At 39.5% G+C, this 27,997-nt stretch overlaps 1 protein-coding gene across 9 annotated transcripts in view; it reads right to left on the reverse strand.

Moving 5' to 3' along the window:
• PPP1R12B (protein phosphatase 1 regulatory subunit 12B) overlaps positions 1-27,997 on the reverse strand; it is a 209,834-nt gene that overhangs the window by 148,068 nt on the left and 33,769 nt on the right. For all 9 annotated transcript variants that reach the window (XR_010412229.1, XR_006791158.3, XM_045877023.3 and 6 more), the window contains exons 2-3: positions 13,414-13,544; positions 6,136-6,254 (exon numbers count right to left, since the gene is read on the reverse strand). Coding sequence is in view for 7 of the 9 variants with exons in the window: in XM_045877023.3 (XP_045732979.1) it covers positions 6,136-6,254; positions 13,414-13,544 (250 nt within the window). In the remaining 2 variants the exon portion in view is untranslated. The remainder of the gene's footprint in view (positions 1-6,135; positions 6,255-13,413; positions 13,545-27,997) is intronic.

Below are 27,997 nucleotides of genomic sequence, written 5' to 3' on the forward strand. Positions count from 1 at the left end.
AAAGATATAAATGTAGTGACCTGAAGGGGCACCTGCACCCCAATGTTTATAGCAGCAATGTCCACAATAGCGAAACTATGGAAAGAGCCCAGATGTCCATCAACAGATGAATGGATAAATGTGGTATGATGTGGTATGTGTACACACACACACACACACACACACAGGAATATTACGCAGCCACCACAAAAATGAAATCTTGCCATTTGCAATGATGTGGATGGAACTAGAAGGTATTATGCTAAGTGAAATACGTCAATCAGAGAAAGACAATTATCATATGATTTCACTGATCTGTGGAATTTGAGAAACAAGGCAGAGAATCATAGGGGAAGAAACGGAAAAATGAAACAAGATGAAACCAGAGAGGGAGACAAACCGTAAGAGACTCTTAATCTTAGGAAACAAACTGAGGTTGGGAGGGCGGGTGAGGGGATGGGGTAACTGGGTGATGGACATTGAGGAGGGTATATGTTGTAATGAGCACTGGATATTATATAAGACTAATGAATCACAGACCTGTATCTCTGAAACAAATAATACATTATATGTTAATAAAAAAAATACCCAAAAAAATGACATGTCCCAAATACAAACATAGCCATTCGAAGAGTTCTATACTCATGAACAGGCTTTATCTGTGCTTGGTCTACTCCCTTCCAACTCACTTCCTAAATGAAAACCTGTGAGCTACCTAAGGATTATCTGTCTGATTTGGGGAGATTGATGGGGTGAAAGGGTAAGCAATTTATTTCTTTTTTTTTTTCCAGAGTCACTGAGATGTAACAGACATATAACACTGTGTACATTAAATTTGTACATGTTGATTTGATACTTATATATGCAAAATGATCACTACAATAAAGTTAGTTAACAACAGTATCACCTCACATAATTATCATTTCTTTTTTGTGCTGGAAACATTTAAAGTCGCTTAGTAACTTTCAAGTTCATAATACAGTATTGTTAATTACAGTTACCATGATGTACATTAGATCCACAGAACTTATTTTATAACTGGAAGTTTGTACCCTTTGACCAATATCTCCCCATTCATCCCCACCCCTAGCCCCTGGAAACCACCATTCTACTCTCTGATCATATAATATTTGTTTCTTTCTCTGTCTGACTTATTTCACTTAGCATAATGCCCTCAAGGCCCACCCATGTTGTTGTACATAGCAATATTTCCTTCTTTCTCATGGCTGAATAATATTCCATTATATATTCCATTATATATATATATATATATATAACATCTTTATCCATTCATCCATAGACTGACACTTAGGTTGCTTCCATATTTTGGTTATTGTGAATAATGATGCATTGAAAAGAGGAGTACAGATATCTCTTTGAGATCCTTTTTTTTTTTTAAGATTTATTTATTTTAGGGGAGGAGGGGCAGAGGGAGAGGGAACCCTCAAGCAGACTCCCTGCTGAGCAAGGAACCTGACGTGGGGCTCAATCTCAGAACCCTGAGATTATGAGCTGAGCCAAAATTAAGGGTCGACCGCATGACCGACTGAGCCACCCAGGCACTCTTCTCTTTGAGATTTTACTTTCATTTTCTTTGGATATATACCCTGAAGTGGGACTGCTGGGTCATATGATAGTACTATTTTTAATTTTTTAAGGAAATTCCATGCAGTTTTCCATAGTTGCTATGGAAAATTTACATTCACACCAACTGTGTACAAGAGTTCCTTTTTCTCCACAGCCTTGCCAACACTTACTATTTCTTGTCTTTTTGATGATAGCCATTTGAACAGGTGTGAGGTGATATCTCACAGTGGTTTTGATTTCTGTGTCCCTGATGATTAGTGATGCTGAACATCTTCGCATAAACCTGCTGACTGTTTGTACATCTTCTTTGAAAAAATGTCAATCCAGTTCTGCCCATTTTTTGTTTTTGCTGTTGTGTTCTATGAGTTCCTCATGTATTTATCAGATATATGATTTGCAGATATTTTTTTCCCATTCTGCAGGATGTCTTCATTTTGTTCATTGTTTCTTTTGTTGTGCAGAAACTTCTTAGTTTGATGTCGTTCTGCTTATTTATTTTCGCTTTTGTTGCTTGAGCTTTTTGTGTCATATCCCAAAAATTATTGTCAAGACCAATGGAAAGGAGGTTTCTCCCCATGTTTTCTTCTGGGAGTTTTATAGCTTCAAGTCATATGCATTAGTTCTAACTCCATTTTAATTTCTGTGAGTGTTGTAAGATAGGGGTCCCATTTCATTTTTCTGCATGGGATTATCCAGTTTTCCTGACACCATTTATTGAAGAGACTATCCCTTCCCTAATGAGTCCTCTTGGCTCTCTTGTTCAAATATTAGTTAACTATGTATGTGAGGGTTTATTTTTGGGCTCTCCATTCTGTTCCATTGGTCTATGTGTCATTTTTATGCCAATATCACACTGCTTTGATTACTATAGCTTGGTAGTATAGTTTTGGAATCAGGAAGTGTGATGCCTCCAACTTTGTTCTTTTTCAGGATTGCTTTGGCAATTTGGGGTCTTTTGTAGTTCCATACAAACTTCAGGATTGTTTTTTCTATTTCTGTGAAAAATGCCTCTGAAATTTTGATAGGGATTACACTGAATCTACAGATGGCTTTGGACATTTTAACAATATTAATTCTTTCAATCCATGGGTGGATTTCCATTTATATGTGTCTTCTTCAATTTCTTTCTTTTCAGATCTTTCGCTTCCTTGGTTAAATTTATTCCCAACCAATTTATTGTTTTTGATGCTAACAGTTTTTTGGTAGTCTTCAGAATTTTCTATACATGAGATCATAATCATCTGCACACAAAGAAGATTTTAGTTCTTCCTTTCTGATTTACATGCCTTGTATTTCTTTTTCTTGCTTGAGTACTCTGGCTAGGACTTCTAGTAGTATGTTGAACAGAAGTGGTGAGAGTGGGCACCCTTGCTTTGTTCCTGATCATAAAGGAAAAGCTTTTAACCTTTCACCATTGAGTATGATGTTAACCATGGGCTTGTCATATATGGCCTTTATTATGTTGAAATAATTCCTTCTATACCCAATTTGTTCAGAAGTTTTACCATGAAACGTTGTTGTAGTTTGTCAAATGCTTTTTCTGCATCTGTTGAGATGATGATTTTTACCTTTCATTCTATTAATGTTGTGTATCATATTTATTGATTTATGTATGTTGAACCACCCTTGCATCTCAGAGATAAACCCCACTTGATCATAGTGTATGATCTTTCTATTGTGCTGCTGAATTTGGTTTGCTAATATTTCATTGAGAATTTTTGCATGTATATTCAGCAGGGATATTGGCCTACAGTTTCCTTTTCTTGTACTGTCCTCATCTGGCTTTAGTATCAGGGTAATGCTGGCCTCATAAAATGAGTTTGGGAGTTCCCTCCTCTTCACTTTTTTTGAAAGAATTTGAGAAGGACTGGTATTAATTCTTCTTTAAATGTTTGGTAGAATTAACCTAAGAAATCATCTGGTCCTGGGCTTTTCTTATTGTTTGATTACTGATTCAATCTCCTTATTTGTTATCAGTCTGTTCAGATTTTCTGTTTCTTCCTGATTCAGTCTTGGTAGGTTGCAAATTTCTAGGAATTTATCTATTTCATCTAGGTTATCCATAGTTGTTTATAGTAGTCTTTTATCATGCTTTGTATTTCTGTGGTATCAGTTGTAATGTCTCTTCTTTCATTTGGTTTTATTTCAGTCTTCTCTTTTCTTCTTAGTCTAGCTTAAGGTTTGTCAGGTTTTTTTTTTTTTAAAGATTTTATTTATTTATTTGACAGAGAAAGAGACAGCAAGAGCAGGGACACAAGCAGGGTAGTAGGAGGGAGAAATAGGCTTCCCGTCAAACAGGGAGCCCAATGTGGGACTCAATCCCAGGATCCTGGGATCATAACCTGAGCCGAAGGCAGACGCTTAACAACTGAGCCACCCAGGCACCTGAGGTTTGTCAATTTTATTTATCTTTCAAAAAATAGCTCTTAGTTTCATTAATCTTTTCTATTTTTTTTTTTCTGGTCTATGTTTCATTTATTTCTGATCTTTGTTATTTCCTTCCTTCTGCTAACTTGGGCTTAGTTTATTCCCTTTTCTAGTTCTCTGAAATGTAAAGGCGAGTTGTTTGAGATATTTCTTTTTTCCTAATGTAAGCATTTGTCACTATAAACTTCCCTCTAAGAACAGCTTTTGCTATATTCCGTAAGTTTTAGCATGCTGTGTTTCCATTTTCGTGTTTTTCAAGATATTTTTAAATTCTTCTTTGACCCACTGGGTATTTAGTAGCCTGTTGTTTAATCTCTACGTATTTGTGAGTTTGAGTTTTTCAGTCCAGTTTTCCTCCTCTTATTGATGGAATGTTCTGTACATGCCTATTAGGTCCACAGGGTCTAAAGTATAGTTCAAGTCCAATGTTTCCTTGTTGGTTTTCTGTTCAGATGACCTATCCATTGTTGAAAGTGGGGTACTGAAGTCCCCTTCTATTACTGTATCATTGTCTATTTTTCCCTTCAGATCTGTCCATATTTGTTTAATATATTTAGGTGTTCAAAAGTTGGGTGCATATTAATTTATGACTGTTATATCCTCTTGAAACTGAAAGGGATATCTGATTTAGAACACCAGAATTCCACACAAAGAGAGAACAGTGCTAAAAAGTTAAGCATACATTTGAATACCTCTTATTCCTTAATTGAACAGAACATATTCCTTAATTAAAGAGCATATTCCTTAATTGAAGAGTCAGAAATCAAAATAGAAAAGTTGGTTGCTTGGGGCGCCTGAGTGGCTCAGTCAGTTGAGTGTCTGGTTCATGATTTAGGCTCAGGTCATGATCTCATGGGTCACTCCCTGCACTCAGTGGGCAGCCTGCTTGAGATTCTCTCCCTCTGCCCTCCACCTTCTCTCTCTCAAATAAATAAATCCTTTTTTTTTTTTTAAAAGAAGTTGGTTTCTTAAATCAAAGCTATTTTAAAAACAGTTTGTTTAAAAAAAAAGTTTTTGTAAATAGTGATGCCAATCTTAGCATAAGGCTGAGTGGGACTGAACGGTAAACTAAGTATAAAATTCTTTAATTCAAAGGGCACAAAAATTATACACGGGAAGACAGTAAAAACAAGTATTCACTGCCCTAGAACATCATTATTTTAAGGTATTGGCATACTTTCCATAAAAAGCCAGATATCAAATATTTTCCACTTTGTGGGCCATTCGGTCTGTTCAACTCTGCTGCGGTAAGTGCAAACGCAGCTTTTGGTAATATGTGAACAAATGGATGTGGCCAGGACTGGCCTGCCTGTTCTAAAGGATCATATCAGGAAAGGTCACTGGAACTTAATCTTTTGGAACGAAGTGCAGATTGTGGGTAAGCTAATTTAACAGAAAGACTAAACATCACTACAAACCATGTCCACAAAGTTTTTTGATGTGTTCTAGCAAACTTCCTAAAACCTGTCCTCCCTGCCATCTGACTATTTGCAATATTTTTTTATTAAAAGAACTTAGAAACTTCATGAAAATCCTGACTTATTCTCTTATATGGATTTTTCTGAAAATTAAAATTAAGTATTTGTAGAGTTTATTCTTCTAAATAACAAACTGCAGAATAATTTTCATGGTCAGTATGGTTAAGGATCATTTCAGAGGTTTTATAATAAATACTTTTACCAGCACCACTTTCAGCTCTCATCAAGAGAAAAGATACAAAGTCATCAGCAGAATTTGCCCAGTACTCAAGTTTACACTGTATATCATCCTTTCTTTAGACTTTATAATGTGTAGCCAAATCCAGTACCATGTACACACAGTGAGAAACTTCATGCTCCTCACCAGTCTAATTTGTATTATCAAAGAATACTCAGGTCACTCCCAACTATACAATGGGTATACATCCTTGGATACGACAAAAACAAGGAATGACCCGTCATCCTTTTGACATTTGGCCTATTCTTGTGTGAGTTATTAAGAGGATACATGATGTTGGTGATTGATGACTAATGCTGTGGAGACAGATCTAATCCTCTCTTATCATATGATAATGAAAAACTCTATAGTATACACCAAATGGATTGTTTTCTAAGTGGCAATGTTTGAGAGTCTCTCCTGGTCCCCTGAAATCGCTTAGGTTACCTTGCTTCTTCACTTGCTCCAGAAGAAGATCCTTCATGGCAGGCTCTTCTGCAAGGTCAGAGGGGACTTCACCTTCACTATTCACAATACCCACACTGGCTCCATGGTTAATGAAATACCTGTGTAGACAAGATCCAGGATCTACATTATCTCTGTCAGTCTAATAATAATTTATACTTGTGCATATGGTCTTCAATGCAGAGCAAGGCCACTGTTTTGGAGTTTTAAATAAGGTCTCAGATAACATGTTCCATTATTAATTTCTAACTCCATTAGCCTTCAATAATTAGGACTGGAAACTTCTCTATTTCGTGACAAGCAATCCAACAAACAGGATTTCTTTCACACTCTTATTCCTTTTTTTTTTTTTTTAAGATTTTATTTATTTATTTGACAGAGAGAGACACAGCGAGAGAGGGAACACAAGCAGGGGGAGTGGGAGAGGGAGAAGCAGGCTCCCCATCTAGCAGGGAGCCCGATGTGAGGCTTGAGCCCAGGACCCTGGGATCCCATGATCCCAGGATCATGACCTGAGCCGAAGGCAGATGCTTAACACCTGAGCCACCCAGGCGCCCCTCACACTCATATTCCTAACTTCCACCCTCTCACTCCCATTGGATAGCAAGAGATTTTCTAAATACCATAAGGAAGACATGCAGCCATAAAAACTCACCCACCATCCCTGAGATCCAAACACAAATTCCCAAATGGATTTATACACTTGTAATACTGTAAGAGCCCTCAGAAGATATGTAAGGAAGTAATTCTCACAAAAACTTTCTCAATGCCTCATTAGAGTATATTAAGTAGTGCTCGGTATGAAAACAGAAAAATAATGAAATAAAATGTGCATTAATCTGCCTAAATTATGCCTCCACAAAACTCTCCCTTCAACCAGCCATCTACATGAAACCTTCTACACTAAATACAATACTCAATCCTAAAGAAGAAAGGTCTGATCATTTTAATACTTTAAATGTATCCTTTTTGATTTTCAAAGAGCTTTCACATAAAATTACATAACATGTCAGGCAATTTTAAGAAGTAGACAGTATGGGCATTACTACCTCCACAAGAAATTGAGGCTCATACATGTTATTTTCCTAAAATCATAGAAGTGGCAACTGACAGAATTGGTGGCTCCAGCCTCCTATCTTCAAGTCTAGTTCATCTGTTCACTAGGTCAAGTTGCTTTTGGGCCAATGAGAATCCCAGTAATACTGGGAACTCTAACAAATACTCAGAGTATTTAAAGGGGGAAAGAACTCTGGAAAACAGTATGGAGGTTCCTCAAAAAGTTGAAAATAGAACTACCCTACGACCCAGCAATTGCACTACTGGGTATTTACCCGTAAGATACAAATGTAGTGATCCGAAGGAGCACCTGCACCCCAATGCTCATAGCAGCAATGTCCACAGTAGCCGAACTATGGAAAGAGCCCAGATGTCCATTGACAGATGAATGGATAAAGAAGACGTGGTGTGTGTATCTATATACACACACACACACACACGCACACATACAATGGAATATTACGCAGCCACCACAAAAATGAAATCTTGCCATTTGCAATGATGTGGATGGAACTAGAAGGTATTATGTTAAGTGAAATAAGTCAATCAGAGAAAGACAATTATCATATGATCTCATTGATATGTGGAATTTGAGAAACAAGGCAGAGAATCATAGGCAAAGAAAGGAAAAAATGAAACAAGACAAAACCAGAGAGAGAGACAAACCATAAGAGACTCGATCTCAGGAACAAAACTGAGAGTTGCTGGAGTGGAGGGGGGTGGGAGGGATGGGGTAACTGTGTGATGGACATTGGAGAGGGTATGTGCTATGGTTAGCACTGTGAATTGTATAAGACTGATGAATCACAGACCTGTACCCCTGAAACAAATAGTACATTATATGTTAATAAAAAAATAAATAAAGGGGGAAAGAAAAACTATTTAAATCAGCGAAAGAAAAACTATTTAAATCAGCTTCAACAAGTCAGTGACCATTTATCAGTCCCTTACTATGTTTAAGGTACCACATTTTAGATATCGTAGATTTTCTTTTTTTTTAATATATTTTTAAAGATTTTATTTATTTATTTGACAGAGAGAGACACAGCGAGAGAGAGGGACCACAAGCAGGGGGAGTGGAAGAGGGAGAAGCAGGCCTCCCATGGAGCAGGGAGCCCGACGTGGAGCTCGATCCCAGGACCCCGGGATTATGACCTGAGCCAAAGGCAGACGCTTAACGACTGTGCCACCCAGGTGCCCCAGATATCGTAGACTTTCAAAAGATAATCAAGATATGGTCACTATATTCAAAGAGTTGGCAAAGAGAAAGAATCAACAAAGACTATTAAAATCATGTTTGTGCTTTCTCAGTGCCTAGTACCTGGTATAACAGAGCCTCAATAAATGTGAATTTCTGTATCAATTGCACATATATAAAGTGTAAAAGCATTCACAAGTCATCTAATTTTCAGCTGTCCCTGTCCTTCCCTCAAGTCTCAGAGGAAGAGACTTTCTTCCAATTTAAAGGTTAATTCCCTATATCTACTTTCTTAGTTCTATCAAGTACCAGTCCTCTGTTCATCAATTACTCCTTCATTTCCACATATTCAATAGCTTCTCTCTTCTGGTTCCTCAACATCAGGCCAAAGAAACATTCAGTTACACCTCCCCCACCCTGAAAAGTCAAAATGGAAATAATCTACATAGTAAGCACTCAATGAATGCTTTTTGGGTTGACCTGTACCCGATACTCTAATCACACTGAACTACTTAATGTTCTCAAACATATCCCACTCTCACTCAGCAATCTTCCACAGCTCAGTAGTTTCCTCCAACTGGATGAAATACCCTCCCCATCTCCTTTCCCTTCTAGAAACTCCATTTTCAATGTCCACTTAAAATGCTTTTGCCTTCATGCAGCCTTTGCTTGTTCTCACCAAATGAATCCTCTGTCTCCTTCCTTTAATTCCGCCCTTCCCCTGCTGCCCTCCACAGCACTAATTCTGGACCTCTGCCAAGACACTATTGATGCACCTGCCCAATTAAGCTGAAAGCTACTTGAGGGCAAGAACTGTGTCTTCCTCACTGTTATCATTGCTATAACATTCTGACATCATCTCTTTTCTCTTGGCACTATATAAATATTACCTGAAATAAATGAAACATCTTACCCACTCTGCTCTGACATCTATTCCATCCCTTCCTGGATCGGGCACAATGTCACTTGGGTATACAGGCCCCTGCTTTTCCCTTTTCTGACAGGTTCTTATGCTCAGGATCAAGAAGACTCATTTCTAGAAAGCAATCTGGTTCACCATGAATCAGAGACTACTGTTAAGCAAGGCTACCTTTCTAGACCATTTTTAGGAAAAAAAGAAGTAAAAACCTGTTTAGTTTCCCACTTTTACCTGAACAAGAATAAATATCAATTCTATAAAGTAATATTTACTTTACTCCTGAGAATCTTTATAGTTACCCAAAAGCTCAGAAATACCCATTATCTCAATAAATATGCCCCTCAGAAAATAAAGCCCTTCTATTCTTCCTAACTCATGACTGATACAAAGTATTTTTACTACTATCTAAAGGAGGAAGAAAGAAAATTTAATGTGTTTAAAAACTCAGAATAAATTAGCATCCCAATAAACTATAAAGTCAAACTAAATGCTGTACCCTTGGGTCAATCTGCTGCTTCTAAGTTAAACACTTATTGGTAATAAAAATATAAAACATCCAGCTTACTAACAATAAGCCTGAACTCAAATTAAAAGGAGAAAAATAATAGCCTCTAAACCTCTTTTTAAAAATATATCATACTGAGTTCAAATATGAGACAAAAAGGTAATGGAACATGAAATAGAGTGCATTTCAATTCTTTTTTTTTTTTTGAAGATTTTATTTATTTGAGAGAGAGCAAGAGAGAGTGAGAGAGAGAGCATGAGCTGGGGGAGGGGTGGGCAGAGGGAAAGGGATAAGCAGACTCCCTGCTGAGCAGTGAGCCTGACACGGGGCTTGATCCCAGGACCCCAGGATCACGACCTGAGCCGAAGGCGGAGGCTTAACCAACTGAGCCACCCAGACGCCCCTTAGATTCTTCCTAGAAAGCTAGTTTGCCTTTTGTTTGTTTCCATTCCCTTAAAATTTAGAATTCTTATGATTCAGAGCATAAGAGTGTAAAATTTAAGATTTTTAAGATAAAAAAAAAAAAGACAAAATGACCAAGGGTTAATCTTATCTAAAACATTGTTCATAGGACCTAAGGTAAAGTAACCAAAATGAATATGAATGAATAATGAATAAATGAATAAATGAACCAAACATAAACAGTGGGGTTCTTTTCCATTGTACAGAAAGCATCACAAATAAGTAAATAATGACAAGGTCAAAACCTGTCTAATAATGATATGTATAATGAAAGGTAAATTAAAAGGCCATCCTTATCACCACCCCACCTATGCAATAGATTCTAGTCTAGATCATCACTCTCCTGGTCAGACTTTCATATGTCTAATGAGTAATAATTTATATGAGGAAACAGTAACCCTCCTGATTCCTTTCACTCAAGGTAATCTTTATTTGGGCAGGAGATTGTTAAATTTTGAACTTGTTTCCAAAGGAATTGTGTTCATCCAGAAAGATGAATTAAAGAAATCACTGTAAAAAAGCATTTACAATCATTCTCTGTACTCAGCTTCACAAAAAGGAAAAAAAGAGACTCCACGGACAATGCCAACACCAGCGATCCTAATTCCAAGCATGAGCTCTGCTGGTTACCTTCCAAAGGGAAAAAAGTGAAATTCCTGCGTGTAATGAGATCTGGTAACTCAAAAATCACAAACAAGCCATCTGAACAAATAATGACATACAAAAAATGAGGTGCTAACATGTTCTATAACTGTTTCTTCGATACATTTTTAAAGTAGAAATCAGAATCTATGAGGACGCCCCCCATAAGTCTTAGATCGGAGAATACTGGCGTTAGTGGTAAGGCTGAGAATCAGAGCCTTTCCTATGAGATTCTAAAAAGAGGGCAGCCTGAGGGGTGAAGACGTGACTGATTTTTACTAAATCAGAACAGGGAGAAGGACTGAGACTAAAGAAAACTGCATTGTTCGTTTCTGTTGGCTTTGGGGCCAAGCCCCGTTGTCCACTTTTTAGAACAAGCAGCCCAGTCAAACACCAGTGCTGCCGCATAGTGCTTCTCTGGCTCGGAGTCTCCCTTTGTTTAACTTCTCCCACTGAGCATCCCTGGCTCAAAAGTAAAACAGAGACACAGGCTCTCCCCCAGGAAACCTGGGCAAATCAGACTGTGTAGGAAGCCATTCCCAGGCCTCCACATAGCTGCCAACATAATCCTCCCTGCTGTTTGCTGGATAAGAGAAATGTAACAGAGCTCTAATTATATGGAAAGGGGCCTTAAAACAAGCATCTGATTTTCAAAGGATCACAGAATACCATGATTTTATTCAGTGAATTTACCTTATCAACCTAAATCTACTCTCATCTAGAACACGCTCGATTGTCTCATTTTAAAGATATTTCAACTGCTAAGCCCTCTTTCCTATTTAAAAAAAACAAATATGGGGCGCCTGGGTGGCTTCAGTTGGTTAAGCAACTGCCTTCGGCTCGGGTCATGATCCCAGGGTCCTGGGATCGAGCCCCACATCAGGCTCCCTGCTCCACGGGAAGCCTGTTTCTCCCTCTCCCACTCCCCCTGCTTGTGTTCCCTCTCTCACTGTGTCTCTCTCTGTCAAATAAATAAATAAAATCTTTAAAAAAAACAAAACAAAAACAAAAACAAAACAAAACAAAAAACCTTCAGTGGTGCCTGGCTGGCTCAGTTGGTTAAGTGTCTGACTCTTGATTTCTGCTCAGGTCATGATCTCAGGGTCATGAGATCGAACCTCCCCCTGCCCCAACAGGCTCTGCAACTCAGTAGGGAGTCTGCTTGAGACTCTCTCCCTCTGTCCCTCCCCCAACTCACATGCACATGTACTCACTCTCTCTCTCTCTCTCTCGAAAACAAATAAACCTTAAAAAAAAAAATAAATAACCTTCAAGGGTGCCCGGCTAGCTCAGTTGGTGGAGCATGTGACTCTTGATCTCTGGGTTGTGAGTTTAAACCCCACGATGGACGTAGAGATTACTTAAAAATAAATAAATAGGGGTGCCTGGGTGGTTCAGCTGGCTAAGCGGCCAGCACTTGATTTCAGCTCAGGTCATGATCTCAGCATCATAAGACTGAGCCCCACATCGGGCTCCATGCTCAGTATGGAGTCTTCTTGAGATTCTCTCTCTCTCTCCCTCTGCCTCTGCCCCTCCCCCTACTTGCATGTGCACTCTCTCAAAATAAGTGAAATCTTAAAAAAAAAATTAATTAAATTTTTAAAATAAATAAATAATATAAAAATAAAAATGACCTTCATTCCTTCATTCAACATTTAGTACCTCTTATATACCAGACATGATGTGGCCAGGATTCTTCTGCCCAAGGCAGGGGCAACTAGTTGTGATGGAGGTCAGGAGCTACTTATGTGTCTTAATAAACATACCCATTCAACTAAGGTGGAGAATACATGCCAATCCCTACCCTTCCTTTGCTCCATCTTTAGGCTCATTCTTCTGCTATTAACTATAGGGGTATTGGGATCAGTATGCCAGGCATTCTCCACCTTCATTTGTACTAAGCACTGTTTTTTTTTCTTAAACAATAAAACAAGTTTACAAAGAAGTCCAGAAAAAAATCTCTAGGCCTGCCCACACATTGTTAGAGTTGCTCAAAAAGTGACCCAGAGAGCACAACAGAAGCCACCTCTAAATATCCAAACAAATATGAATTACCTGAGAATAGAAGAAAACAAAAAATTTCAATTAAAAAACTGTGGATTTGGGGCACCTAGGTGGCTCAGCTGGTTAAGCACCTGACTTTTGATTTCAGGTCTGGTCATGATCTCATGGGTCATGAGATGGAGCCCCATGTAGGGCTCTGTGCTCAGTGGGGAGTCTGCCTGAAGATTCTCTCCCTCCGTCCCCCCCTGACTTGTGCTGTCTTTCTCTCTCTAAAATAAATAAGTCCTGAAAAAAAAAACAAATTGTGGATTTAGCAGGTATATAAAAACAGTATCAATTATTCCTTAAAAATGATTCAAACTCCTGCTTTTATAATTTATAATAGAAATTATAACTATTTATGAACTCAAATTTTTAAGAGAAGAGAAATGAAGGCTATTCCTACAAATAATCCAAACCCATACAGAGACTCACTCTGCTATGTTGAGATAGCCACAGGAAGCTGCTGCATGAAGGGGTGTCCAGCCCTCGTTGTCCTGCTGGTTTACATTGGCTCTGTTCTCCACCAGAAACTTCACCATGTCCAAATTTTCATCAATACAGGCCTGAAAAGAAAAGTCCAATCATTCACTCGACAAGTACTGACTGAGTTCTACTATGTGCCAGACACTGCTCTGGGCATTGACAATACAACCGTTGTAATGATACATTAATTTCTATTTCTTGCATACTGATAAGTGTCCAGAGAATGACTTCTAAGCTTTGTGATTTTATGCAAACCCCTGAATTGTCTGTATGTCTCAATATCTCAGCTGTGGGGGCACCTGGGTGGCTCAGTTGGTTGAGTGTCCAACTCTTGGTTTTGGCTCAGGTCATAGTCTCGAGGTCATGGGATCGAACCCCGCATCAGGCTCTGCGCTCAGTGGGGAGTCTGCTGGAGATTCTCTCTCTCCCTCTCCCCTCACTCATGTGTGCACATGCATGCACTCTCTAATAAATAATTAAGTTTTTTAAAACAAATCTCAACTGTGAAATAGGTATAATGATACTTAATTTTATTTATAGTACTATTAGGATTAATTGTGAAAGTGATTTCTAAAGTACTATAAATGGGTGAGCTGTTTTCATCATCATAATATAAAAGAGGGCCTGCTAGAAACCACTAATTTGCTTATGAATTTCTAAAGAAAACAATCACACAGAATCAAATGCAATTTTCTCAGTGGGAAGCTAAGAGTTGAAGATTCTAGGGTTGCCAAACCTTGCTTTGGTGAGAAAGGATGAGGTGATCACTTCAAACTGAAGAAATGCACTTCCTTTTCATGTGTTTTTTGAATGTCTCCAAACAATAGGGCAAAGTATGTTTGTAGTTTGGATGGTTAGGGATCCTTAACTGCCCATCTCACAGCAACAATTAGGAGAAAGCAGACGAGCTCTTTAAATAGAAACTTTAGGCTTACCATAAGCCTAAAAGAAACAGTAACAAATAGCAATGAGATCTGCAGACCAAAAGGCTGTCTTAACTTATCTATAGAATAAAAAGGAGGTAAAATGCCCACATTGATAAAGGCAATCATTATCAAGGCTTTGATTGTTCTAAAGCAGTTGGAATAATTCAGGACCTAGAAACAAATGAGACTCCTTTTTAAAAAAAACTGGTCTTTAAATCCTTTCCTTGGGGCCTGGGGGTGTGTGTGGTGGGAGTTAAAACTTCAGCTGAGAAGCTATTATCAGATCAAAATGATTTTCTATAACGATATTAAGACATTATTTGCCCTTTTCACTGTGTTGACATTTGCACCAAGGATACATAAGGTATTATGGGTAAAACTACTAGTGCCTTAATATGAATCAAGGCAGTAGCATCAAAGGATACTAGTACTCACTGTATTCTTCCCTACCACGTACTCGCAGTTTAAAACAAAACAAAACAGGGGCGCCTGGGTGGCTCAGTCAGTTAAGCGTCTGCCTTCGGCTCAGGTCATGATCCCAGGGTCCTGGGATCGAGCCCCCAGTCGGGCTCCCTGCTCAGCGGGAAGCCTGCTTCTCTCTCTCCCACTCCCCCTGCTTGTGTTCCCTCTCTCGCTGTGTCTGTCTGTCAAATAAACAAATAAATAAAAATCTTTAAAAAAACAAAACAGTTTCATTTAAGAATGACCTTAAGATTGGGGGTCCCTGGGTGGGGTGCCTGGGTGGCTCAGTCAGTTAAGCGTCTGCCTTTGGCTCAGGTCATGATCTCAAGGGTCCTGGGTTGGAGCGCCGCACAGGACTCCCTGCTCAGCGGTAGTCTGCTTCTCCCTCTCCCTTTGCCCCTCCCCCCTGCTCATGCTCTCTCTCTCTCTCTCTCTCTCACTTGCTCTCTCTCTCTCTCCCTCAAATAAATAAATGAAATCTTTGTGAGAGAGTCAGAGAGAGCGCGCGAGTGAGCACAAGCAGGGGGAGCACAAGCAGAGGGAAAAGCATGCTCCCTGCTGAGCAAGGAGCCTGATGCGAGACTCGATCTCAGGACCCTGGGATCATGACCTGAGCCGAAGGCACAAGCTTAACCAACTGAGCCACCCAGGCGTCCCATAAAATCTCAAAAAAAAAAAAATGACCTTGATGAAGCAGTAAAATATTAATTTTATTAAATCTCAATCCTTGGTTATAAGTCTTTTAAATACTATGAGTGATATAGGAGGTATACATAAAGCACTTCCGCTGTATCCCAAAGCATGATGGTTGTCTCCAAGAAAAAAGCACTTGTGCATCTATTGTGAGATGGACTACCCACTTTTTCATGGAATGCTATTTTTACTCAAAAGAACTGACATGCAAATTATGGTTTAAGACTTGAAAATGGGGCGCCTGGGTGGCTCAGTTGGTTAAGCGACTGCCTTTGGCTCAGGTCATCATCCTGGAGTCCCGGGATCGAGTCCCGCATCGGGCTCCCTGCTCAGTGGGGAGTCTGCTTCTCCCTCTGACCCTCTCCCTTCTCATGCTCTCTCTCTCTCTCATTCTCTCTCTCAAATAAATAAATAAAATCTTTAAAAAAAAAAAAAAAAGACTTGAAAATGACCAAGTGAGTCTGTCACTTCAAAGAAAATAACTAGTATTTGTTGCCAGTGACAAAATTTGACCATCCAAAAGAACTCGGAATTTTGGGAAACATACCACTACCGTGAACTTGACAGCTTCTTAATACTTTTCTGATGAGATCAGTGGGACTATCCACAAATGTATAAGTAAATGCATTAACATTTAGAAAATCTGCATAACTCAATGAACCCTTATTTTCCAAGTACTAATGAAATACATGGTATAGATAATCATGCATGGGTAAAAGATTCATTCAAAGTATAAGTTAGACCACTCAATTTTGATGTCACAAAGTAAGAAAAATCCACTGACATGTTTCAGATTCTGCACTGCAACTAATATTTAAGAAACTCCTACTTGTTGGACTTTTAGTATAATATTCAAGAAAAGTATCCACAGTTGTCTGCAGGCTATTAAAATACTCTTCCCTTTTCCAAATATATATATATATATATATATATATATAGGGCTTAAGGAGTACATATATTAGTCAGAGAACTTACAGGAACTTCCTCCAGAGATAAACCTCACATCAGTTCTGCCTAGAAGCAGAGGCATGCATGAACAAAGACTGATTCAATTTGGATGAAAATTTAATTAGGTAACCCTGGTTACAAAAAGCATCTTTGTTCATTTTTCTCAAACCATTTGATACTCTTTTTACAATTACTGAGATTAGCTAACATATCAGCCTAGATTTAATTTGCAATATAATATATTCTTCTAACTTGACCTTTGGAAGCCAGATGATTCTTATAGCCAAAATTCATAATGGTCTCTTTTTCAACAAGCAGCTCCAAAACTTACATTTCTTCTATGATGTTCTCTCAGGTTTATCAATTTCTACAAGCATTCCTCACTTACTCTATTTCTTTACCATGTAAAATATTTCATAACTATTATTATCACTAAATTTCAGATATATTGCATGTCTGCCAGTGTGCAATCCCCATAGGTAAGATTTGGCCAACTCATTGCAGAGTACCTTGCTAAAAACTGTTAATAAAGACTTTTTAGTGAAAGGATGGGACGGAATACTTTTTAAAAAGGTACTAAAGTCTAAGGAGAAGAAAGTGCTTTGCCCATGTAATAACAAACTCCTGTATCATGAAGATCAAATGTGCCATCTTAACCTGTGTTAAGCAGCTGGGTCAACTGCTTCCTGCTCGGTTACAAAATTGCTTTGGCTCAATAGTCTAAAAACTTTAGCTCCAATGGCCACGCACCCACCAGGCAGACCTTTGGGAGCCAAGGTTTTCAAGATCATTCTTTGTCCTTTGAAGATGAGAGCAGCCAAATCCCAGAGAGCCTAAAATAAGCCCAGTGAGTCCAGGTATCAAACGGGAGAAAATTTCTCTTTCTGTCCCTCTTACTTCTCTCCCTTCCTTTTCTTAATCTCCTTCACCCTATCACCACTTCAGTTCTTTTCCTTTTCAGTTTTATATTTTTGTCTATGAATCTCAAATTCTTGATATAGTATTTTCAGTATTTTTAGACATTGTGAGGATATTTGAGAACAAAAAACTAGCCTAATCTGCAATGTACTTTGGCAGATCATCAGTCTCCAAAGAATCATCTCAAAGAAAATAAAGTAGGTCAAGAGTTAAATTATTCCTCATACCCTCCACAAAGTGAAGGACACTATATTGCTAAAAACATCAACTTTGGGGGCGCCTGGGTGGCTCAGTCGTTAAGCGTCTGCCTTCTGATCAGATCATGATCCCAGGGTCCTGGGATCGAGTCCCGCATCGGGTTCCCTGCTCAGTGGAAAGCCTGCTTCTCCCTCTCCCACTCCCCTTGCTTGTGTTCCCTCTCTTGATGTCTCTCTGTCAAATAAATAAATAAAATCTTTTTTAAAAAAACAAAAAAAACATCAGCTTTGAAGTCAGACAAACCCGGGATTGCATACCAGCTCTGCCAATATGTAAAACCTGGAATGAAGTATGTAAACTGAGGATCAGTGTACTCATCCTTTTTTTTTTTTTTAAGATTTCATTTATTTATTTGAGAGAGAAGAGAGAGAGCATAAGCCAGGGGGAGACGCAGAGGGAGAAGGAGATGCAGACTCCCCGCTGAGCGGGGAGCCCAATGCGGGGGTTTGCTCCCAGGATCCTGGGATCATGACCTGAGTTGAAGGCAGACACTTAACCAAAGAGCCACCCAGGCGCCCTCAGTGCACTCATCTATAGCATGAGAATACAACCTACCTCATAGGATTTTGTGAGGATTAAAGGAGCTAAACCCTGGCATTGTTGTTGTTTTAAAGCCACCAGTTTAACAAATAGCAGCTTCCCCAGGAAAGAGCACAAATTGTACTAACTCTTCACCCATCACTGCCCTCCCTCACCTCCAGGATCTTATAGGAGGAAGGCAGTTTGGTTAAAAAAAATGTCTTTGAACTATAAAGATTTTAGAGCTTTTTATTAAGTCTGACTTCAAAAAATTTCCTCTCTAGTGTCCAGAATTCTGCAGGTTCCTAAATTCAGGAGCTTTGTGAATAAAATAGTATGTACCATGGTTAAGCTGAAAGAGAATCATCCTCGGAGACAATCCACAGAGTTGTGCTCATGAAATATCTTGGAGTGACCATTCTCCATTCTTTTTGTTTCTGTCTCCAGAAGAAGGAATATGACTAAAGCCATGAAGGCGAGGCAAATAGTCACTGAAAACCTTCTCCAGTGAATAACGACTAAATTTAGATGCCCTTCTGCCCACTCCATTTGCAGCTGTGCTGCTGACTCATTCACGACTGAAGCATGGTGGATGAGCAGATTCGTCCATCTATAAAACCTTGTCCAGGGCCATGGACTCCAACATGATGCCTCTACATAGAGCGATCATGAACCTTCCAGATAGATGAGTCTTTCCTTTCCTTGAATAGGCAAAGGATGCTAAAGAAGTTTCTGATGTTACTCATGACATCAATGGGAATATTCTTTGCATGTAACCCTATTCCTTCTGCTGTGGCTTATGTCATTTCCTTCTATTTTTCATTCCTGAGGATACACAGAACATTGCTAAAATAACAAGTTCTCCTAAGCTCCTTAACAAAAGGAGATATTATTTAATTATTGGTCCAGAGAGATATTAGGAAAATTGCCACATAATAATTTAAAACTTCCTAAAATCAGCATGTCACATTTCCTTGGCAATGATAAGCTATCTCCAAGGAAAAAGACTTGATTTTACCAATAAAATGATAAAAGGGAACTCTGATCTCTCTACTGTACCTAATATTGCTCTCTCTGTATCAAAGACAAAAGTGGCTGATGGTTGATCGGTGCCAGAGTTAAATCTGGGAGTGCAGAGAAAGCCTTACAAAACAAAGCCTCCTCCGTTCCCAGAATAGCCTGCAACTGTCACCACCACCAAGTGCCGCTGGCTCCAAGAGCTGACCTTGCTCTCGTGTCTCGGAATACTGCTAAAACTACCTGCCTTTGCCCCAGAACAACTCTCTTCCCCACAAAACCCAGCTCGAGATGCCAGGGCAGATGACACCCAGAAGCTGGGCTTTATGCTGCATACCAGCTGTGTGTTTGGACTTCTCAGCTCACACTTTTGATTTCAACAAATCATGCTGACCAACGTGTTGGGAGATGATGATGTTTGTAATATATCCCCATTCCACCCATTTCACTATTTTGTCCTTTAGCCTCCCAAAATTTATATAATCCAATAATAATAATAATTTACATATAAGGTATATAATTCAAAATTTATATAATCTCCCAAATTATATAATTTCAACTTTATGCTGGAAACCCTAAATGCTTGGAGATAAGACAAAGAGCATAATTTCTTTCACACAACCATTGATCAGCCAAACCCCACATTCCTGAATCACCTATATGAACATCTCAAGTCATCCCTAGCAAAGCTAGACTATAAATTCCACAAAGGCTATTGACAGACCTAGAAAACACCTAGAGCAGCACCTGGCACACAAGAGCCCTGAACAGATATGTTAAGTGGAAGAATAAATGCCCAAATGCATAGAAAGTCACATTTTCTGTACATTCAGTTGATTCTCAGATATCTAGAATCACCCAAAGACTTCTCTCTAGGCTGCCCAAGGTGATTCCATCAAAATCATTCAGCACATCCATGTATGGACTAGGGCCAGGCAAGGGTGTTGTATACTGCTGCCTCCCACCCATCGTGTATTGTCCATGTGTCTCCTTTTCAATGGTGCAGTATGTTGAATGGCGGCCCCCCAAAAGATATGTCCATGTCCTAGTCCCTGAAACCTGTGAATAAACCTTACCTGGAAGAGGGGTCTCTGCAGGTATAATTAAGGATGTTGAGATGGCAAGATCAACTTATCAAAGTGGGGCCTAACTCCAATGACAAGTGTCCTTATAAGAGCTAGAAAGGGGTCGCCTGGGTGGTATCACTGGTTAAGCGTCTGACTCTTGATTTGGGCTCAGGTCGTGATCTCAGGGTTGTGGGATCGAGCCCCTCATGGAGTCTGCTTAAGGATTCTCTCCCTTTCCCTCTGCCCCTCCCCTTGCTCATTCTCTCTCTAAAAACAAATAAATCTTTAAAAAAAGAGAGAGAGGCAGGGGGAGACTTGAAACAGACCAAAGAGGAGGAGGCAATGTGACCACAGAGGCAGAGACTGAGGTGACACAGCCACAAGTCAAGGAATGTTGACGGTCAGCAGAAACTGAAGAGGCAAAGAACCAATTTTCCCCTACAGCCTATAGAAGGAGTGCGGCCTTATCAACACCTGGATTTGAGGCTTCTAGCCTCCAGATAATACATTCTAACTTGTGCAGTAATAAATTTCTGTTGTTTTAAGCCACCATGTTTATGGTAATTTATTGCTGAAGCCATAGAAAACACAACTGGCAGAAAACAGGAAATCAGAACCTGAAGAGTCTGCCACATCTTTATCCCTTGGTATTAATGAAAATCACAGCAGTGAGTCACCCTTTCTTTGCCAGATGAAAAATGGTCAAAACATTAATTATACCACTTTTTAAAAGACAACTACATTTAACAGAAAGTTTTCGAAGGTTTTTTTTTCTAGTAGTTAGCCCTAATAGCAAACACCTTGAAAGACCTGCCCATGGTTCTCCCACTAGGTATTTTGCTGGAAGTACTCTGGCTGAGGACTGCAACTGAAACTAGGGTGGCAGGACTGACTGAGGAGTTTGCTGTGAAACCCAACATTTCAAAGCTCAAAGTCCCCCTACTCCAATGAGGTAGCCTCAGCACAGAACAAGAATTTATGCCAGCGGGGCGCCTGGGTGGCTCAGTCGTTAAGCGTCTGCCTTCGGCTCAGGTCATGATCCCAGGGTCCTGGGATTGAGCCCCGAATTGGGCTCCCTGCTCGGCGGGAAGCCTGCTTCTCCCTCTCCCACTCCCCCTGCTTGTGTTCCCTATCTCGCTGTGTCTCTATCTGCCAAATAAGTAAATAAAATCTTAAAAAAAAAAAATTATGCCAGCAAATTAAAGGTGATAAAGGAGTCAGTAAATTTGGAAATCTCAACCATTAGCAGATCATCACTATGAGAAGGCTTTAACATATTAGTAGTTAAGATTGACTGATCCAACGCTTGAGTCACTCCTTCCAAGTACCTGTCTCTCTATTCCAATCATGATATAGTATAACTACTACTCAAGTGAAAATGGTAATAGCATTCTGCTCCAACATGACAGGTGACTCCAGCAACTGTCAGCCCTGTGTAAAAGACTCACAACCCCACTGGCATAGACAGTTTGGCTCCCAGATGGTGAGAACTATATCTGATTATGTACTCAGTGGTCAGACAGGCTCTGGACACTGATTCGTTGTAGCCTTTCGGGAGAGATCGCCAAGAGAAACAGCAGAAGTAAAGAATTTTCCATGGAGTGTCATACTGACTAAGATTTTTTCTCAGTAAACTGGCATATTACCTGCAAGACTATAAACGTTTACAATTTGGGACCAGAAAACACCTTCCTTCAGTTAAGAGCAAGTATCATACTGAGGGTTGATAATATTTAGATATCAAAAATATGTTCATTTTGAATTCTACTAAGGCCTCCTCTAAATGCCCCGAGCCCTTACCCTTCAAATAATGTTTCCTTCAACCTTCTCCATTCCCCATGCATTTATCCCCTTGAATGAAGAAAAGCCCATTAAGTTGTCTTACAGGTATGGCTTTGGCAAATTTTGTGCCACACAAGGCTATATACATTTGATCTCTCTCTCATTAGATCAAGGCAGGCTTTTAGAAAGGTGAGAAGAAGAAAGAATAAAGGGCCCATCTTTTTTTTTTTTTTAAAGATTTTGTTTATTTATTTGAGAGAGAGAATGAGACAGAGAGAGAGAGCACGAGAGGGAAGAGGACCAGAGGGAGAAGCAGACCCCCCGCCGAGCAGGGAGCCCGATGTGGGACTCGAACCCGGGACTCCAGGATCATGACCTGAGCCGAAGGCAGTCGCTTAACCAACTGAGCCACCCAGGTGCCCCGGGCCCATCTTTTTAAAGCCCATGGTTATTCCAAACAGAACTTTTATAGTTCCAGTGTCCAAATCTCTGTTTCATGATTCATTGATCATCCTGATTTTGAGGAACAATAAATGAGGCCTAGTAATAATGATAAAAATCCCAAGCATGAGTTTCTCTCAAGTCAAAAGAGTGTACACAGCTGAGACACTCGGACACTTGTATATAAATAAGAAAGCCCTTCTTGAAGTTATTTTCTTACAAACTCTGCACATAAGAGCTGAGGCACACTAATGGGATGATTCATCTTTACAGACTTGATCAAAAGAGGTTCCTTGGAAAAAGCATGTTACAACAAAGATGTAAAAGAAGGACAGAACATGGTAGCTAACGCAATAAACACCAGGACTTTTCATGTGACAGATGGAGAAACTAGTCCCGGGAAAGTTAAATGACTTATTTAAGGTCACATATTCAGTTGCAGAAGTACCTAAATGTTTTCTACCTACCAATTTAGAGGTATCCAAAATAGAGTTCATGGGCCAGTCTCCAGACACCACTTGGCCCATGGAACATTTTTAATACCTGATACTATCTTCCTAAAAATAACTTTGCTTTAGCATATATAGGGTAAACTGATATGAGTCTAACTCTCCAATAATTTCATATGAGGAATGTGCCCAATTGGTTGATTTGAGTTGGTCACTCCTGGCTAGACTACATGCAAAACACAAAGATCCCATTAAAGTGCTTTGGTTACCACTCTGTTTATTAGCATGAGTCTGGATTAGAAACCTCCCTCATATCTTGGCTACCTATCTTAACCACAGCCCCCCAAAGGTCTATTGTGCTGCCAACTTGGCATGTAGAGTAAATTGCTGTCCCAGGGAGAGGGATTTTTCTATTTAACTCCAGATCACTCCGTGCCCATAAACAAGTGTTTCATAAGCTGCAAGAGTACAGCCTGAAAGCTATGGCATGGGCAATGATCCACAGCTGTCAAGTAAGCCTTGTGAAAGAAGGAAGGCAATTCTGGGTCTGAGCTGGGTAAGGAGTAAAAGCCACAAAAAAATTACAGGAAGATTGACTTCTCAGAAAGTATAAATCAGTACAGCAAATTTTATCCCTGAAAGGAGATATTAAACTAAGAGGTTACTCTTTTCCAAGCACATATTCATCAAGAGTTTTACACGGGCAAAGCTAGTCACATATGTGAGTCCAAATCACTTACTGGCATGTCTCCCCACACGTAGGGTCCTCTGTGGTAAAGAAAGCAGCCCCAGCCGGAACAGTGTACTGGTTAAGAGTGCAGACTATGGAATAGACTTCCTGGGTTCAAATCCCAGGTCTACTAAATTTTGTGTTCTTAAAACAAGTTATCTCTGTATGTTCCAGTTTCCTCATCTATAAAATTATCACACCAATTATGGTACCTACTTCATGGGGTTACAAATGAGCTAATGTACATAAAAATACTTAATGTACAGCATATAGTTAAATGCCACATGTTGGCTGCTGCTAGTATTATTACTATTACTGCTCCCCTCCCCCCCTCCACCGCCCTCATCTCTAAGAGATAGCAAGAACACTCCTTTCCACACCAGAAAGGGCAAAAAATATATACTTAAAATAAACACAAATATAGCATAAACTCTCTGTAAGTTCTAGTAGATGCCAACAGACCACAGTCAGGTTTTATTAAAAGAGAAGGAAGTAAATTAGAAGGATCAGAGGAAAGGGAAGACAGTGAGCCAGGAGTGGAAGAATGACTCTCCTACAGCTGGCAAAGGAAGTTCAGGGGCTGCATGCTGGGTTTTGCCATAACAGTCCCTGGCTACAGAGGGGTCCATCAAGTCTATTGTTAGCACAGGCAGAAAATCTGAGAACACAGATTTAAGTTCCGGTTCTGACACTGACTCACATTACCAAAGAACAGGTTAAGAATTTATCTTAGTAATACATTCCTTGACTGTAAAGTGCCTTTCATTTATTCATGTAACAAACATTTACTGAGGCCTATACTCTGCCAGACATAATCCTTAGGAGAAGATGCAGGAATAAAAAATGAATAAGACTTTACCATTTCATGGTAGAAAGAGATATGTAAATGATACATGTAACAGAAATCATACTCTAATATAAAATGAGTGATATGTACAAAGTATTATAATACAGAGTAAGAAGTCACTAACTTTGTCTGGGGGTAACAGGGAACACTTCACAGAATGGATATTATTCACCTGAGTTATAACGGAGAAGGAGGTAGCCAGTTTAAAAAGCAGGGATGAAAATAAAATAAAATAAAAAGCAGAGATAAAGAACATCAGGAGCAAAGGGAACAGTAATACAAAGGTCTGGAGAAAAGGAAAAAAAAGAAAGTCTTTTGGAATGGTGAGAAGTTTGGCATTTTGTACTCAGATGGGGATGGGGGCACACATGAAAATCTGAACAGGGCTTCATTTGCCATACTGAAGAATCTGAATTTTACCCTACAGGTTAATGGGAAATGGAAGGAAGAGAGGCTGGTAGGATAGGTTGGCAGCAATGAAGGTCCCTGTATCTCATGATAAAAAGTTTAACCTTTATCCTGAAGGCAACAGGGAGGTACTGAGTCTTTTAAACCAGGGAGTGACATTACCAGAATTGTATCTTAAGAACGGTAACTGTGGTGGGAATATGAAGATTGAACTGCTGGCAGGAAAAATTCACAACAGAGACAACCACTGAGAAAACTATAATCAAGGCTAGAGAGGATGAGGTCTTGAAGTAAGGTCCTGGCAGTGGAGGCATGGAGGAGGGGATGGATTTGAGAAGCATCCCTGAGGTAGAAGGGACAGCATAGCTGATTAGAACGCCCACGGTGAAAAAGAATAACACAGAGACGGTTAAGAGCTTAGGGCCCTTGGTAGACTGCAACACCGCGTGGTCAGAACAGGGAATATAAGGAAGTCTTAGAAGTCTTTTCTGTTGCTGATTCCTACCCAGTGCTAATTTCTGTTCAAGCCTAAGTGACTTACATCCAGGAACTACATCTGAGCAGCAAGCTAGCATGTACTACTCGCTGCCCTTTCCCTATTAAATAATCCTAAAGTGAGCCCAGGGAAATTGAAGCCAACCAGCCCAATCTCACAGCTGTTCCCAGCCCCACAGCAAAGCCCTGGTTGGGTCAGTGTCATGAATACGGCGGCATGGCCCTGGCAAAGCATTATCGTACAGCAGCCCACAGAACAGGGGAATTGAGGTTATGGCAGAAGGTCTCCGCTACTGCTGAGGTCTCTCCAAAGTCACATGTTAGTGGTAACAATGGTGACAATTCAAGCGGACACCTCCATTTTTCCTCTAAAATTAAAATCTTTGGGATAGAAAAATGTTGGTAAATTAAAAGCCTTTTGTTTGGCCCATGTGGCATTTTAAAAATAAAGATTTTTCACATTAAAAAATTCCACATTCGAGATTTAAAAATTAGAATATCTGGCAATGCAAAGTAACAATTGAATTGAGTGGCAGTTGTCTTCTCTAGGCAGAGGATGAGTACCTGATGCCCCACACGCCACCATCCTCTACTGTTTTATACTTAGCCTACTTTTATTAAGTTATATTACCTGCCTATCCTTTTTAGGCACTTTCCCCAAATATTTTATTATGAAAATGTTCAAACATAGAAAAGTTGAAAGAATTTCACAGTGAATACCCATTTTACCTTCACATGACCTGTAGTCCACCATTAACACTCTGCTATACTTACTTTATCACACGTCCATCCCTTCACTCATTCATTTCAGACATTCATAATAATTTCTTCAAACATGTCACATGCATATTAGCAAGAGTTCAACGCTTGTTTAGAGTATTATTTTTCTTTTGAAGTAAAATTTACATATAGTGAAAAGCACAGATCGTCAGTACGCATTTACTGAGTTTTGACAAATGTATACACTTGTGTTATCCATCGCTTTAGGCATTTCGGCATCCCTGAGGCATCTGACCCCTGGGACATTTCTCTGACCTCAGCACTGTCAGTGGCTAAGAAAATACTGGCTATCAGTGGAAACATAGTTGACCTCTCTTAAGGTACCATCTTGTTTCTGATGCACCTTAACAGACCAAATCTGGGTATAACCAATTTTGCTAATAATATCAATTCACTACTTGGGCTGAAAGAGAAGACGCTAGTGGTTAAGACTTTGAAAATATGAATAACTTGTTTTTTCCTGAAAGCATCAAGCTCAATAATATAAGAAACATGGCCTATAGTTCAATCTTCAGACTATGTCCTAGAGGTAAGAGAGTGCAATGAATAATAAAAAGCAATAGATAACACAAACATCCCTTGAGGTCACACATAAGAGTTAGACTTCACTCTCCCTGACTAGCTTGGTGGTAGTGCCGAGGTAACCAGGAAAGTTCCTTTATTTAAGAGGCATCATTCCTAAGCTCAGAAAAGATCAGGAACAGCAAAAAAGTAGAAACCTCAAGCTCCAAAGGCAGAATAATGGACAAGTGTAAACCTAAAAAAAAAGATGCAAAATTTACTGTTAAGTCAAAGACTTTCCACATAGCCCACCAATGCAATGGCATCCTTTATGGAAACGAAAATGAGAAATGCCCCCTGTCTCCTTTGATGGTAAGTGCTTACTTATCTGAAATCAAATACAAGCCTCCTGGAGCACTTCACTGGCAGTGTGCTCAGAGTAAGTCGAACCTTGCCAAGAAGAGAATTTCAGACACTGTTGCAGAGGTGCTGAAAGTTAAGGAAAGAGTATGTGTTACCTTGCTCTTTTAATCTATCTCAACTGTCTCATTTATGGAGTGGCCTTGAGCCCAAGCTCTGAGCAACTATATATCTAGGACAAAGGTAGAGGGCAAATTTCAGAACAGAGTGCGGGACATTACAAGACACTGTACAGGCAAAAGAGTCTAACTTCAGTGTCACAACCCATCCCAATCTTCCCACAATTAGGTTTCCTAGCTGTAAGATAGAAAGCATCAAACTTAACCTTCCTTTTATTTCAGGGTTGATATGAGGACACATGAGACAACAAATATGACAACAGATTTTTAAAAAGATAAGTAGTACATAAATCCAACTATTGCTATTAACACACACTCTTTGTGTTATTTTAGCAAACAAAATATACTATGAGGCAATCTAGCGAATTGTTTTAGAGCAAGGGTCGGCAAACTTTCTCTATAAGTCAGAGAGTAAGTATTTTAGGCTTTGCAGGTCATTCAGTCTCTTGCAAATACTCAACTCTGCCAACCGTAGTGTGAAAGCAGCCATCACAAACCAATGAGTGTAGCCGTGTTTCAAGAAAATTTTATGGATACTGAAATTTGAATTTCATATGTCTCAATGTCACAAAATATTATTCTTCTTTTGCTTTCTGCAACTAATTAAAAATGCAAAAACCATTTTTAGCTTGTAGGCTGTATAAAACCAGACAGTGGGCTGGACGTGGCTTGTGGGCTATAGTTTGCCGACACCCAGTTTAGAGCACTGGCCAAAAAATTTGAGTTCAAATGCTAGCTGTGAAACTGAATGGC

Source organism: Mirounga angustirostris, unplaced genomic scaffold (genome assembly GCF_029215605.1).
Source record: "Mirounga angustirostris isolate CCGP_5_RB_7025 unplaced genomic scaffold, mMirAng1.0.hap1 SCAF_6, whole genome shotgun sequence".
Taxonomy (NCBI): domain Eukaryota; kingdom Metazoa; phylum Chordata; class Mammalia; order Carnivora; family Phocidae; genus Mirounga; species Mirounga angustirostris.